At 34.7% G+C, this 17,072-nt stretch overlaps 1 protein-coding gene across 5 annotated transcripts in view; it reads left to right on the top strand.

The window, feature by feature from the left end:
* Window positions 1-17,072, top strand: part of TDRD5 (tudor domain containing 5) — an 84,318-nt gene that overhangs the window by 26,024 nt on the left and 41,222 nt on the right. For all 5 annotated transcript variants that reach the window (XM_088801602.1, XM_088801599.1, XM_088801600.1 and 2 more), the window contains 7 exons: window positions 6,211-6,294; window positions 8,230-8,286; window positions 9,808-9,961; window positions 11,957-12,147; window positions 13,229-13,449; window positions 14,302-14,514; window positions 15,036-15,102. In XM_088801602.1, the coding sequence (XP_088657728.1) occupies window positions 6,211-6,294; window positions 8,230-8,286; window positions 9,808-9,961; window positions 11,957-12,147; window positions 13,229-13,449; window positions 14,302-14,514; window positions 15,036-15,102 (987 nt within the window). The remainder of the gene's footprint in view (window positions 1-6,210; window positions 6,295-8,229; window positions 8,287-9,807; window positions 9,962-11,956; window positions 12,148-13,228; window positions 13,450-14,301; window positions 14,515-15,035; window positions 15,103-17,072) is intronic.

The raw sequence follows: 17,072 nt of genomic DNA on the forward strand, positions 1-17,072 counted from the left end.
AGCTCTGAAATTTCAGTAAGATTGCTCTGAGAATTACATTTTTAAAAATGTGAAGACTTCACATGTTACATTAAATGTATTCATTCAATAATGTATGCAGCTTTCTATTTATTCAGTATTATGTCCTTCGATGCAGATATAGTTTTCTTCATTAGAGTTTTGCACATTTCTTATAAGTGTACTCTTAGGGATTGTGTAGTGTGACACTTTTCTTACTATTGAGAATGGGATTCTAACTGCTTATGGCTTATGAGGAAAGAAATTGATTTTTTAAAATATTATTTTGAAACTGGTTACCTTATAGAACTTGTTTGTTTTAATAGCTTTCTCGTAAGTTTTCCAGATAGACCACGATAATATTTATAAATAGTTTTGCTTTGTTTTTTCCAGTGTGTAATGTTCTTATTTCCGTTTCCTAAATTTATTATACTGATTGAAAATTCAAAAAAAAAAATTAAAGAGTGGTAGTGCGTATTTCTTTTTCAGCGATTTAAAACTATAAAATTGAGTGGGAAGGCTCTGCCTTGGACTATCCGAACCAGCCAGTGACAAATGCAAAGTTTAGGACCTTTGCTCCTGGCATTTCACTTCCAGTTCAATTTTTTGCCATTAGAACTATTTAAATTTTGTTCTAGGAGTGGGCTCTAGTTCCTAAACTACATATTTTAATTTCTTAGCAGGACAGACTACATAATTAGCAAATCCTACGTAATCCTATTTATAAAAAGTACAACTTTTCCATTTCTTCAGAATTATATATCTGTCCATTTGCTAGGTGTTCCCTCAAAACTCTGCAAGTTTATGTGTTTCTTTATGTGCATAGGAAAATAATAAATAAACATATAAAAATATTTAAATTGTAAATTTATGGACAACTTTTATTTTCTTTTTGATCATCTTTATGTTTTTCAACAGTGAACATGTTATTTTGTCGTTAGAAAAACATGCTGTTAAAAAGAAAAAAAAGTCAAAAAAAAGAAAAAAGAAAAAAAGTCAAGTGTTCCTTTGTAAAATGAGGATTAGTGTTTCTTCATTTTTCACCTGCAAGAGAAACAATCAAGCTTGGTCATTAGTATCCTACCATTGCCCAATTGCCATGCTTTGTTTCACAAAGCAAATGTTTTAGAACAATTTAAAGCCCGTTTTGCAAGATATGAATAATCTTTTTACCAAATTCTACTCATTTATCTTGACCTCTTGAGAGGAAGTTTAGATGAGGAATGAAAATGTGAATGGGTGATTATAGATTAGCTATATTTTTCAGTGAATGAAGTCTCAGATGCTCTGCGCAGCTCAACTCATCAGACTTCTCTGCATTAGTGTGTAGTCTTAGATCACAGCTAACAATGGAATTACTTTCCTGCAGTGCCTATAAGAGTGTTTGGTCAAGGAACAAGAATCTGGCATTTCTAGGCTTTCTAGCCTTGGCACCATCTAGTAATCCATCCTACCCTACCCCCAGTCTTATACATTAGAAAACTTTACTGTAATATTCAGCATGAGACTTAAAGTAGGTAGACCTGGAATTATAAAAGATCTACTCTTAAGTGAATGAAAAATCAGGGGCTGGGTCTTAGTTGCCACCTAACTTTTAATCTGCACCCAAATAATTGATAGTTTTTACATGGATGAGAGGCTTTGGTATTGCATGTAAAAAAAAGAAAGTATTTTATGTTACTTGATGATCTGGCTCAGCAATCTTTTTAAGAAAATGTCCTGGACAAGTGACTGGACATGTTAAACAATTACTGTCGGAAGGAGCAGTTCAGTGCGTTCATTAATGCAATTCTCTGGAAGTTGTGTCCTCTGGCCAACTTAGATTAGCTGTTCTTTTCCCATGAATTTGGATGAAATCTTTAGTATGGCAAGTCATTCCATGTTGCCTAGCTTTTAGTCAAATGAGATACCTAGTATTGCTTCTGCATGTGTGTCTGTGCCAGTTTTGTGATCTTTATAAAAAATGTATTGTTTTACCATATGGCCAAATGGTCTGCAGTACATTCCTCTACAATGTAACTTCTGTTTCTTTCTGCTTTTAGCCTCATGCATCTTCTTTCCAAAATGCTTCTACCTTTTGTTTCTGAATATCACCTAGGTGTATATGTCTTTAAAATCTTTTTATTACAAAAGTAATACAGATTGATTGCAAAGATTTGAAATACAGAAAAGCACAGAGGAAAATCAGAATCACCTATACTTTAGTTGCCCAGAAAATTTGACTTTTTTTGAAAAAAAATTAGAATAATTCTGGTCCAGGTTTGTGACCTGCTTTTTTTTAACCCATCATTTACATTGTGAACATACCACGTTGTTAAATATTGTAATGTAGCATTTTTAATGGTTAGGCATATAGGCTGTTTCTAGTTTTTGCTGATAAAAATAACCTTATAATGAGTCTTGCTCAAATTTGCATGTATCTCCATTACTCTACAGGCTAAATTTCTAGAACAGGAATCACTGCATCAAAAAGAATGTGTGCTTTCATGGCTATCGTACATGTAGTTCGGTTGTCCTCCCTAACAGTTGTTTCAGTTAACACTCACATAAGATGTGTGTGAGTGTTTCCTTCCTGTTCCTTTGCCAGTACTCAGTATAAATGGACACTTCTTCAGAAAACCCTCCCCTGACCTTCTCTTCCTTACCAATCCCAGTCTAAGCTAGGTCTCCCATTGCTTTCCAGACACCGTCAGGCGTGTTATCCTTTCATGACACTCTGTGGGTTTTCTCATAACATTTATCATAATTGTAATTATATATTTATTTACATGATTGTTTCCTGTTTCTCTCCCCACACTAGACTGCCAGTTCCATGGGGGCGGTGACCATATTCAGTTTATTTACCCCTGTATATCCAGCTCTTTCTACAGTATGAAGCACATAGTATGTGTTCAATACATATTTGTTGAATGAATAAATGGGCATTATTGTAATAATAATTTTCCAATTTGATAGACAAATAACTATGTCTGACTATTACTGTCTAGTCTAGTTATTAGAGGTTAAACTTTGTTTTCATTGGCTGTTTAGTGGTCATTTTTATCAATTGCCTATTCATGTTTTTATCCATTTTTCTAAGGAGTACATCTCCGATTCATAGCTGTTCTCTCCCTCTTCTCTGGCCCTATAGACTCCCATCTGAATATGGCTTCTTTGAGGGGGGCACTTTCCATCTTTATATATGTCCCTGTATTACTAGGTTGGTGCAAAAGTAATCGCCATTTTTGCAGTTATTTTTAACCTTTTAAGCTGCAGTTACTTTTGCACCAACCTAATATAATCTTTTGTTCACTTGATTTATTGTCCTTTCTTTGTGTTTGGTGTTCTTGAAATCAGGGACTCTGATTACTTTCCTCATGTGAATCACTGATCACCGCCTACTCTTACTCCCCCACGACACACACATTTTATAATTTCTACCCTCTAATTATAGCTTTCCCCATGATTACCTGGCTTTAAGAATTCTCCCTCCCTCTATTCAGTTTAAAGTCAGCTTAATTTAGTCGTTTAGCTTGAGGCAAAAAAAATTCTTTTTTTTTTTTTTTTTTTTCGTCCTCTTCTTGAGAAGCATTCTGTTCCTAGCTAAGAGCCCATTATTTTGACATCATAAGCCCAGACTTGGCAAATACTTTCTCTAAAAAGCCATATAGTACATAGTTGAGGCTTCCAGGGCCTAAGGGTCTCTATTGTAATTACTGAAGTCTGGCCTTGTAGTGTTAAAACAACCTTGGAAATATGTAAATGAGTGTGTGTGGCTGCATGTGGCCATGTTCCAATAAAACTTTATTGGTGGATACTGAAATTTGAATTTCATATCATTTTCACATGTCACAAAATATTGTTTATTTTTCCCTCAACCATTTAAAAATGTCAAAACCATTTTTAGCTCGTGGGCTATACGAAGACAGATGGTAGGCCAGATTTGACCAATAGCAGTAGTTTGCTGACCTGTTACAAGCCATACTTCATAGAGACAAATCACGTTTGTATTCACCGTCCTGCCCTTTACCTCCCAGTTTCCCAAACTCTTAGAATTGATTAAAAACCAGCAAAAACCTACCTCTATGTTCCAAGGTCCGTTAGCTTTCTGTGTAAAACTTGTGAGGCTGTTTCCTTGGTCTCTTATTATTCATCCCTGTAGAATCAGCAATTCCTCTTTCTCCGTTGTATTATTTCTTAATTTCTGTGGAGTCCACCATTGTATTAGCCCCTCTTTCTTTTCTTACTCTCTTAGCATCCTAGTTAAAACTCTTGCCCAGAGAGTTGCTGTGGTCTCCTAACTGGTTTTCTAGCTCTCTAATCTAATTTTCTGCCAGATTAAAATTCTGATAATGTCTCTCCCTTGCTAAACATCTCTGGTATCGTTTTTTGTTTACATAACCAAAAAAACCTCCTTAGTTTGGTGTTTAAAGTGTTCTGTAGTATGACTTCAGTCTTCCTTTTCCAGTTTCCTCTTCCACTAGTCTTCCCTAATGCGTTCAGGTATTCTTTTTCCTTTGTTCATGAAGAGCTCTTCGTTGCCCTCTCTACCACCTCTCTGCAGTATTCTCCCCATCCTTCAAGGTCCTTCTAAAAGGAAGCCTTCCGTATGTTTATAACGTAATGTGATTTATCCTTCTGCACTTTTATACCTCTTTAATGGTGCTTAGAGTCAGCCTTAGGTTATAGCTGTCTGTACATTTATCTCATTTCCCTACTTAATTGTAAGTGGCTTGAGAGGAATGATGCTGTCAACAGTGACCCTTTTTTGTCCCCTGAAACACCTAGCACAGTGATAATTTAATAAATTGTTGTACTGAATCTTCAAATGGTAGGAGTCTGTTGGGATGTGAAGAATTAGTTAGATTCTCTTATTGTTCACTGGAAGAGCTTTAGGGAATTATCTCATGGCGGATAGAAAAGAAAAAGCACATAAGGCTGAGGTCTTTTGTGAAAGCTAGTGATATAATCACAGGACTCTAAGCTTCCTCCTATCCCATTTTCCTGTCAACTTTGTGACATATTGAGATTATCTTCATTTTTCAGATGAAGAAACGGACCTAAAAGGTCACAGTTTGTAAGTAGTGACAGGCCGAGTGACATTAAGAAGAATGATTGCAAAATAAAGAGTGTAGAAGGAAAAAGATTGATAATGATTGTGGCTATGTGATAGGATTTTAGGTAATTTGTGTTTTTTCTTTATATCTTTGTGTCTTTTCTAATGTATGTCTTTTTAGATGTACTTCTTTAAACATAACTCCATGATCTGTCGCCACTTTAGGCCTCCACTGCCGTGGCTATTCACTGGACCTTGGCTATCTGGATGTGCTCCATGTACTCTCTGCTCATAACCTCTTGCTTCCAGCTTATTTTCTCAATAGGAATGCTGTGCATCATCTTTCTACCTTACTGGGCCGTCCCTGTGCCATTGACTTCTCTCTACTAAAATCCTCAGCTCCCTACTATCTTAACTGAGGCCTCTCCTATCTTTACTCCCTACCTGTTGAGTTTAGATAACCATCTATTATTTCCTCAACTTTGTTTTTCCACTTTCTCAACTGAGTGAGCTCCCTCCCCTTTTCTTCTATCCTTAGGAATAGGCCTTGCTTCTGAATTCAGAATACTGAAGCCATCAGATGGTAACTCTCTCTACCTACTGACCTCCCAATCAGAGCTTTTCTGGATCCTTACTGGTTCTTTCCTTTTATTACAACTGACGAGCTTCTCCTTCCCGCCCTTTAGGGCCAGACAGTCATTCCACCAGTGCCCAGGCTCACACTCATTCCCACCTCCCAGCCACCTTCCATCATCCTGTCTCTTCCTTCCCTGCATTAGGCAGTCACTAAGTATGTGTTTAATAAACATCGAATACTTTTATAAACAGAAGAAAATTAGTATCAAAAATCCTTTCTGGGTAAGAGTATAGAATTGAGTATTTGAAGACTCTAGAATATAAATGTTATAGAGAATGTTAATTATTCTGGAAAATTTCAGTGTTTTGTTTTAGAAAGATTTCATCTACTCTAAATGTATTTTATATGGTAAGAAATGTTACAGTGCCTCTTAACAGTATTTTATCCATTTGATCGAAATACATTTCTTTTGATAGATGTTTTCTTTAGATATTGTTCAGATTTATTTTTCTAAAATTGTTGTATTGATTTATTTCATGCGGTTATTTTTTTTCCAGATTTATCTTTTTTTTTTTGTAACTTGAACTTTCTTTTTTCATAGTTGGAGAACACCTTCAAATCAGTTATTGCACAAATTGGACCTGGAGGGACTATCAATCCAGAACTAAAACATAAGATAAAATTTGTAAGTATTTTCTGTTTGGGGAAATGGATAAGAATAATTGATTATACATTTAGATTTCATTTGTTATTCAGTTTAATTTGTCTATAGGTATTTCTTTTATAATTATAGTTATACCTGCTCTTTTCAAATATACTGCAAATCAAGTGGTTATTCTTTTAAGATCAGGAAAAAAACCCTAAATTACTCCTAAAATTTTTTAATGTTTTTAAAATTATTTAGAAAATGCAAGTTCTCCATTAATGCTCTCTTTTCCCTTTTTTCTTCCCCCCACCCCAATAAATTATTACAAACAGTTCAAGATCTTTCTAATACCAGTCTTAGATATGTATGTCAAATATTCTAAATAGTGTATGGTATCCCATTGTGTTGATGTACAACATTTCACTTATGAGATTCATTATTGATTAACATTTGGGTTATTTCTAGCCATGGCTATTTAAAAAATGGTGCAGTTAATGTCCTTGAACGTTTATCTAGAAGTGAAATTGCCAAAGGTATTAAATATTTAAGTTTTGATAAATATTACTAAATTGCCCTCTAAAAGGTTTCAACAAATTTACATTCCCACCGACAGAGAAATGTTACTATCCAAATTAAAATCATCCAGGTTTTAATTTATACCTCTTGATTTTTACACTGAGCATCTTTTCATATGCTTAGTATAAGCCATTTATATTTCTTATGTGAATTGCCTGTTTATGTCCTTGGCTTAATTTATTGTTCTCCTTATTAATTTGTAAAAGCTCTCTGGTTATTATGTATTGAACCAAAAGGTATGTACACTTAAATTTTTGGTGGGAGCTGTTAATTGTGATTTGAATAATCAGAGTGCCATTATGACTCTTACTGCCTTATATTATTCCATTTCAGCTGTTGTGGTTTTACTGGGAGAAATGCAAAAACCTTGGTGCATTCATGCCCTGTCTTCCTTTTTGGACATTTGTTCAATATGACTTTTTTATGGTAGCAATATGTTAGAGAAAAATTAAGCGTTCATTGATAAAAGATTGGTTAATTAAATTATCTACCCAAAATAGGGAATATCATGTGGCTTGTAAGAAAGTTTATGTATATCTCAGTTAATTTGCATGGAAGTAGCTCCTTGATTGGTCTTTAAAAACAGATTTTATAGAATAGCACATTTGCTATTGTCCTTCCATGTAAAATCATGAATAATGTAAATATGTGTGTGCATAAATTTGTTTCTGAAAAAATGTTTTCTAAAATGCAGCAACAACTATCTCTGGTCACAAAATTTTGGATAATTTTTACTTTATGTTTTTCTGAAGCTTGAATTAGAATTTTTAGTAAAATATACACTACCTGGAGAGATGTAGGAAAACACAAAGGTTTTTATACTTTATTAGGATAGAATAAGTCCACTTCTAGGAATTTACCCTAAAAAATAATTGGATAGGTATGCAGATACAAGTATGAGGATAATTGCTGGAATATTTGTGATGATGAAAAATAGGAGACAGCAATAAATAGAGGATTGAGTAAATAAATTTAAGTATATTGAATATTTTGAAAACTCTAGCCAGTAGATATGTTTCTCCAAATTTATGGACATGGAAAGGTAGGGTATGAATTTTAAAAACTGGTTATAGAAATAATGACCTATTTTATATTAAATATAGGTATTTTTATGTGCATATTGACAACAATGGCTACTATCTATAGATACTTTCTCTTTATGCAAGAATGATTTCTCAACTCTGGAAATGTTAGAAGTCACTGCTTTTTTATTGTGACAATCTTTTTTAAAACTGGAAACTGATTAAAAAATATTGTGACTTTAATTCATTCACTCAATAATAATGATATTTTTTTTACCTTTGTTACTATTTAGTATATGCTGTCTGATTTTGTTATTTTATCACCCAGCATTGCAATGGTGTCTATTTATATTGCATTTCATTTTCTGTTTATTAGGTTGTGTCCAAGTTTCCAGAGGGTTTGCTTATTTCTAAACTGCTTGGAGAGTTTGAGGTGAGTGTTTTCTTTTTCATCGACCATGTTTTTATATGGCTTATATTTTTCGTGATAGATAGAAATTTTGTTGCTACTCCTTGAACCCTCCAAGTTTGCGCTCTAGAACTTAAGCATACTGTTTTGCATTTTGGTGTCCTTTTCTTTACTAAAAGAGTTAAGAATATGGTCCTTAATAAATACTTCCTTATGTATAGGAAGGATATTTTTACCACTTATTGTTATATTATTATTAGAATAAAAGTTAATTTATTTTTAATGTCTGACATTACCAATTGTCAGTGGGCATGTGGAGATGCACAATACCTCATACACTGCTTGTGGGACAAAACCCCTTTGGGGAGTGTTTTGGCAGTATCAAGTGAATATGAAGAGAGGTACTCCCACTGATCCAGCAGTTCCACTTCTACACGTGCCCTTCAGAGAAACTCGTACACATGTGCACATGAGACGTACCTGAGACATGTGCACATGGTAGCATAGTAAAAAACTGGAAACAAATTAACTGGTCATCACTAAGAGAATAGGTAAATAAATTTGGATTGATGTTTATACAATGGATTAATAAGTAGTAGATAAAATAAATGAACTAGATTTGTTCTGAAACATGGATCATTTTTGCAACCATCATGTTTAGTGAAAAAAATTGAAGTTGCAGAATGTTAATTCAGATATTGCCATATATCTAATTTTTTAAAATGGTAAGACTTATACATACGCCAGCTCTGTTCCAGACTCTATTCTGAGTGCCTTTCATATAGTAATTAAATTGATTTTCACAATAAACTGAGGCACAGAGAGGTAACTTGCCTAAGGGTCAGATAGCTAGTAATGGGTGCAGCCAAAATTTGAACCCAGGGCAGCTTGGCTTCAGAATCCTAACTCTCAACTACCATGCTATAAAAACTATCATACATTTGTAGATATAAACATGGATTTTGTAAGCTACTATAGTATAATGGTTAAGATACATCACCTCTGTGCTATTTTATAGATATGTAAAGTCAGAATAATAGTACCTAATTTCATAGTTTTGTGAAGTTGAAATGACTTGAAGTACTTAGAACAGTGCCTGCCACATAGCAATTGTTCAATAAATATTAACTCATAGTAGAAGAAAGAGAAGAAAACTTAGGAAAGATACAGACATTGTTAAAAATGAGAGGTAAAAAAGGTCTCCTAATTTTCACTTCAATTTACCACATGCTCTGAAAGGAACTTCAAGTTGTCCTAGAAGTTTTGTGGGATCATAGGTCTCTTGGTTTGTATTAGGTTGGTGCAAAAGTAATTGCAGTTTAAAAGGTTAAAAACAATTGCAAAAACCGCGATTACTTTTGCACCCACCTAATATTATACTTGCTGGAAGCAAGCCTTTACTGTAATACCCAAGTTCACTGATCCTTGCAAATTTAGCTTGGCTAAGTCCAAACTAAAGCACCGTCCAATGGTATCTGTATATATTATATTCCTGTTACCTAACATTGTTGATTCATGTTATTCCTGTTGGTTTTTTTGTGACAGGTAATTTTTAAAGAGCAACTTTCACTAAAAAAATTGGGCTTCTTAAATGTGACTGAACTTGTTGGAGCTCTTAGTGACATTCTCTATGTTGAGTTCAGGGAAGGAGAACAAGACTTACTGGTGTTTGATGCTGATATGAAGCCTCTACCAACTGGTGAGTTGGATTATTAATACAATATGATGCAAACCTGGTTTTCAGTTGTCCCTGTAAGGACAGGGAAAAAGAAAGCACTGGTTATGTAAGGTTCTTTGTGATAGCAACATCAACCAAATAAATCACACATTAGCCTTGAAAATGTTATGCAATGTGCAAAGAAGTATACAGGTTCTATGACCTTCTTTCTGGTGATATTTGTTATAATAAGGCTAGCCTGTATTATTAATAAAGACCATCTGAATTTTTAAAATTTACTTTCTTCATTGTCCAGATTTTGGGATGATTCTGAAGAAATCAGTTTTCTGAAATGGTGATACGATGGGGAAGCACTAGGTAGTTCGATGGTTCTTAACTGTGGCTGTATATCAAAAGCTGTTTAGAAATAGAGCTTCAGAATAAATGGGTATGCATTGGGACCCAGCACTTGTATTTTTTTAAAATAAACTTTTTATTTGGGGATAATTTTAGGTTTATGGAAAAGTTGCTAAGATAGTACAGAGTTCCATATATTCTTCATCCAGTTTCTTCTAATATTAACATCTTACATTACCATGACATATTTATCAAAACTAAGAAATGAACATTGATACATCACTGTTAACTAAACTCCAGATTTTATTCCAAGTTTACCAGTTTTCCCAAAATTTTCTGTTTCTGGATCCACTCCAGGATACCACATTGCACTTAGGGAACTTGATTTTTGTTTGTTTTGTTTTTTTGTGGCTTAGTTTTTTGTTGTTGTTGTTGTTTTGGTTTCTTTTGAAATTTTTATTGAGATTATTGTAGATTCAGTGCAGTTGTTAAGAACTAATACAGAGACATCCCATGTACTGTTTCCTCAGTCCCCTCAGTGGCAATGTCTTGCCAACGTATAGTACAATATTGTACTTGTATTTTTATAACTTTCTACAAGTGGTTATGATAGACAGCTACTTTTTCCAAAGCACAAATGTATCTTTGTTGATTTTTCTGATTAAAATAACTCATATTCACTCTAAAAAGTTCAAACAGCACAGATGAAAAGAAAGTTGAAAGTGAACATTTCCCATCATTTTGTCCCCCCGAAAATGCTGTTATAATTTTCATACAGCCTTCCATTCTTTTTTCAATGTATGTATAAGCATAGCTAGTTTTTTAAAAAATTACAAAAGTAATATTTGCTTGTTTAAACAATTCCAACAATGCAGAGGTGGTAACTAGTGGTCGTAGTTTTAGTGGGCCCATTTGTAGACCTCTTCTGTATAATATAGTTATGTATCATATATAAGATTTTCTTACACAAAATAGTATTGTATATGTCTTTGCTTTTTGTATTTTATGTATTATAGATATTTTTCAGTATCAGCATATATGGGTTTATTTCATCTTTTCAAACTACATATAATTCTTTTATGTGACTGTTGTAATTCATTTCATCTTCTGTTGATGGACATGTAGATTGTATCCATTTTTTATCAATATGAAAACAATACTGTGATAAACAGTCTTGTACCTACCACTTTGTGCACTTATTAATTTATTTTTTAGGAGCCACTATGGTTTTAGATGTATCTGGGATCTGTTTTCATGTGCCACACTCTTGTGATTCACATCATACACATGTAAAGTTGAACAAAACGTGATTGATATGAGAATTCCCTAAAAATTAAGGCATCGGATTATGGACTTCATACATGGTACATTAGCAACAACGAATGTTCACTGCTAGAGTGAACAAGAAATAAATTGAAAACAGAATGTTGAAAAGTAAACCTTTCACCAAAGTTTTAGAAGCCTTACCAGATTTACCCTCTCCCACAACATAATTAATTTAAAATTTGTTCCCATCTAGAACTTCTCTTATGTGTCTCCATACTGAAAGGTCTGCAAAGACAGGTTCCTATCTCTGATTTATCATTGTCTGCCCAGTGCCTGGCACATAGAGTGTGCTTAGTCAAAGTTATACAAATTATTTTAATAGATAGACTTAGGCTACTCTGTTGGTCATTTCAGATGGAGCTGTTTCATCAGTCGGAAATTCATGTTTAGTTCAATCAGAGAAGAAAATAGAAGCCAAAAGTTATGTGTCCAGTCCCCCTAGAAATTCACTGTCTACTGCTGCTATCAAAGAGACCACATGGAATTGCTCTTCTGAAAACCATAAAGGGCCGGAACAGAAGATTCGCAAGAAGCCTAATCTGGTGGTAAGGCCTTTGCAGCTGGTGAGTAAGGTTTAAAGACTTGTGCACTGGGGATTTGGCATCGTGGGAAAGGAACCGAATGAATGTTTCCTTAAACCAAAATTCTGTTTTAGAAAGGTCTTATTTCTAGTTGTATGATTTCTTGGAAGAGACCAGAGCTTTGGTCTGTAGTCATCTTATACAGCATTTATCCTGGTTTTCAGTCTTTTATATAGCTTGCTTTCCCTCAAGTCTCATTTTAAAGTTTTAGATGGCTTTAAAGATCTGACAGTTCTCTCAAGATGACATCGCTGATTCTCTGCCCGTGTTTTTCAAAATGTAAGCTTGAAAACCCAAGAGGGCTTTAGAGGAAAGAATGTTGGAGCTTTGGTTTAGCTGTATGCCTCAACAGCTACTGCAAATTGCCCCCACCCCCGTCCTACATTACAGGTTGCTTTTATTTTTCTCCTTCATTCCATCTCCACACACAAGTCTTCATTTTTGTGTTCTCATCTCCTATTACTTATTTTGTTGTGATTAATAAATTAATTGCTTACCCTTCTTTCTTTCTACTCTCTATACCTGCTTCTTTTCATGGAAGGAAAACATTTTGTTAGGAGAGTCTGCTATGTTTTCTAGAGGACAATAGGCAGGCCTAAAGGAAAATAATATATTTTAGAATGAGTGTTTGAAAAGTCTGAAATGAAATCCATTGTTTCAAGTTACTTTTGTTGGTAGGGTTGTGTAGGATGAGAATCTTAGTTCGAACTTGAATGTTCGAAGTACCATGTTTTTAATTTTGTATAGGGCAGTTGTGTAAAACACTTTTAACGCTTACCTAATGTCATAAAGCAGTAGTTTTCATATTTTAATGTAGGTAAGGATCACCAGGGAATTTTTTTAAATGCATAATCGTGAGCCCCACTCCCAGGTATTCTGAATTAGTAAGTCTGGGCTAAAGCCTAAGAATCTTCATTTTCATCGTTTCCCAGGTGACTCTGATAAAGGCAACTCACGAAGTATACTTTGAGAAATGTCGTCATAGAGTTTGAAGTGTCACCCAAAGGCTTATAGTGGTTTCTTTGATTTCTTTTCTAACTTGTAGCAAGTTGAAATTGATAAGTCACAGCTGAGCCTGGCGATGGCAAGTCATGATGTGCCACCAGATGCTGTGCGGGACAAGCAGTTACGCAGACTGCCGCCGTTAGACACCAGCACCCTCGTGGGGGTCTTTGTGGAATATGTCATCTCTCCTAGTCAGTTCTACATCCGAACCTATAGCAGAGATTCCTCAGAGCTACTTGAAGACATGATGATTGAAATGCGGTAGGAGTCTGTTGTTTTCCATGTATTTTTCAGGTATCTCATTCTAAATGAGCAGTTCGCAAACATTTTGGCCTCAGGGCTCTTAAAAATTAAGGACCCAAGAGAGCTATTGTTTATTGGTATTTGTCATATAGAAATTAAAAATGCAAAATTTTAAAAATGTCTTTTGTTAAAAAATGATACGTCTATCTGTATGAACACAAATAACACATTTTTATGAAAAATAACTATTTTCTGGATATTAGAAGAGTGGCATTGTTTTTACATTTTTGTAGATCTCTAATATCTGGCTTAATAGAAGAAAGTTGGATTTTAATATCTGCTTCTGTCTTTAGTCTCTTATGATACACGTTGTTTTGGGATACATCCGGCCTCACCCAGATACGTAGCTGGGAAAGGAGTATTTTAATAGCCATTTCAGAAAATTGTGAATATTCTTTGATCGTCTACCATAACTTGACAGGTAGTGATTTAATCATGCTGCAGAGAGAGAAAATATATTGAAAGCTGAGGAGAAAGGCTATTGGATTTGGGAATTCATAGGCCATTGATGTCTTTAAAACATCCATTTTAGGAAGTGCTGGGGAATGAAGTTGGATTACATTCTGTTCAGAGAATGTGAGATAAAATGAGTGTATACGTTTCTATTTGAAGACGTTTGTTGCTGGAGAGAAGGTTTGGATAAGAAAAAGGAAAATAAAACTGATTGGTATTAATAAGCATTAACAAAAAAGAAAAAGTGAGGATATTTTTCTTTGCTTTTTGCCAAGAATTTCCTGCTCTTGATACATCAATAAAACTGATCTTTAATTTTTCTTCCCCTATGCATTTCCATATTGTGGAATTCCACAGGCGCTGTTACTCTAATCAACTGGTTTCTGATCGATACACCATGCCAGACTATTTTGTCCAACCCGGACATCTCTGTTGTGTAAGGATTTCGGAGGATAAGTGGTGGTATCGGGTCATTATTCATCGAGTCCTTGGGAAACAGGAAGTTGAAGTGTTCTACCCAGACTTCGGGAATATAGGAACTGTTCAGAAGTCCTCCCTCAGGTTCCTCAAGTGAGTTAAATTTAATAAGAACAACATGAGTTTTGAATTATAATGCTGAAACACTATGGAGTTAGGATCTCTCTTCCTTTTCTCTCGCCGTCCTCCCTCTGTCCTTCCTTCCTTTCCGTCCCTCTTTCTTCTTAGTGTGGACTTGGCAAACGGTCATTTAGTTTCACAGTTGTAGTATAATCTCTTGTCTCTTTCACATGACCGTGAATCTGAATGGACCACGAAACTAAATTTCAATCTCTTATTAAGAAAAGGTTTCTTTGGGCCACGCTAAGAGGTGCATTTATATAGCAAGCTTAAACAGCTCCTGCCTATATTTTAATTGCATGGTTTTCAAAAACTACTATGTTTTACAATTTTATTTCTTAGATTGCTCTAAAGTGTAAGACATTAATTTAAAAATGCATGAATAAAACCTCTGAAATGGTATGAATAGCTAAAATCAAGAAATGGATTAGAAATTCCATAACATGCGGTTTAAAAAATGATTAAATATTCATGTATTTGATGATCTGTTGCAGGTGCTGCTACACAAAGCTTCCAGCTCAGGCTATCCCTTGTTCTTTGGCGTGGGTGAGACCAGTAGAGGTAAATTTGCTTGTTTTCCCCTTAATCAGCAAATATTTAATGCCAGGAACAGTACGAGGTTCTCAGGATACAAAAAAAAGCATGGATGAGCCCTTAAAGAAATCAATGTAGATAGTATGGAAGGCAGACATGGAGACAAAAATAGTTGTACTGTGTCATATTTGCTATAGAGATTTTTATAGTGAATGGTAGAGGTGCAAAAGGAATAATGCTCGTCTCTGTTCAGGGTAATCAGGGAAGGCCCCATAACAGAGGTGGCATTAGAGTGGAACTTTGAAGGAAGACCGTGTTTTCCCTAAAATAAGACTTAGCTGGACCATCAGCTCTAATGCGTCTTTTGGAGCAAAAATTAATGTCAGACCCATTCTTACTTTAATATAAGACCAGGTCTTATATAATATAATGTAATATAAGACCAGGTCTTATATGGTATAGTATAGTATAGTATAGTATAGTATAGTATAGTATAGTATAGTATAGTATAATATAATATAATTTTTCCTCCAAAAGACGCATTAGAGCTGATGTTCCAGCTAGGTCTTATTTTCGGGGAAACACAGGATTAGGACTATAACTGGACAAAAAAGAGAAGTCATTTCAGGCAGAGAGTAGCATAAAACATCTCAAATTTGAGAAGTTTGAAGTGGTTCTGTTTGGCTATGTCATATGGGATGAGCTGGAGTTGGTGTCCAGCAAATGTTGTCAGAGAGACCTGAGGCGGAGCTCCGTATCCATGTTCAGGAATCGAGACACTATCTTTTAGATGCTGGGGAACAACCAAAGGTTGCACATAGGGTACTACCACAGTCAATATATGTGTTTTAAAGAATTCTCTAGTAACATCATTGTGGGAGATGATTGGAGAGGGAAGAAGCAGGCGGCGTTTTCATCCATCTAATTACATTTGTTTATGTAGGTATGCACCTAATTTCACGTTTTTTTCCCTCAGAACGCTTAGTTATACATGCCATACACTTTTATTATACCATATTTGTCTCTTTAACCTACATAACTTCTCAGTTGCTTACATATACATGCATTTTTTTTCCTTAAAAAATTTTTAAATCTGAAAAACACAGTAAAGAGGAAAGAAAAAGAAAAAACATTACCTATAATTTTACCACTCAAACACATTAAATTTAGAAGTTCCATGTGTGTTTCTTTCAGTTTAGCTTATTGGTTGTTAGGGGTGAGGGTTTTTGTAGGATTTTGAAGGTTTACATGAAATAGTAATCCTATTATTTCATATCTTGCTTTTTCACTCGTCATTATAGTATTAATATATTTATGTTATCATAGTTCTCAATTTTAATAGATTCATAGCAATCTGTTAGCTAAATGTGCATCATAGCCTGTTTATCCCTATATTTATTTAACCTACTTCTGATTTTTCAGTATTATAAGGAATTCTTGCAGAGTATGGTTTTCGTGCAAGTCAGTGTTCAGGATTGTTTTCTAGGGTACGTTTTATCCCTGACTAGGTTTCCTTTTTACTACTTCCAACAGGAAGCTCAGGGCTAAAGTTGTGACCCACTGGTAGCCATCATTACTCTCATATCAGCCAGATCGCTTCCAATATTGGTTCTCTGTTTTGTTTTCTTATTTCCTTCTTAAACTGCTTCTGGCCTTAGGGCATTTGCCCATTCTGATCAATGGAATAGTTTATGCAAAGAATTCTCACATTGGCTCATTGTTGTCATTCAGTTTTTTTATTTTTTATTTTTTATATTAGTTTCAGGTTTACAAACCAACATAATGATTAGACATTTATACCCCTCACTAGGTGATAACCCACCTCCAAGTCTACTACCACTCTGACATCATATATAGCTGTTACAGTACTATTGACAATATTCCCTGGGCTGTGCTCTGCAGCCCTTGAATGTGTGTGTTTGTGCGTGCGTGTATTTCATTCAGTTTTAAGCCCAAATGTTACTTCCCCAAGAAAGACTTCCTTGACCAGGTGACTA

The sequence above is a fragment of the Rhinolophus sinicus genome, chromosome 11 (genome assembly GCF_057876585.1).
Source record: "Rhinolophus sinicus isolate RSI-liver-muscle chromosome 11, RSI-T2T, whole genome shotgun sequence".
Lineage (NCBI taxonomy): Eukaryota > Metazoa > Chordata > Mammalia > Chiroptera > Rhinolophidae > Rhinolophus > Rhinolophus sinicus.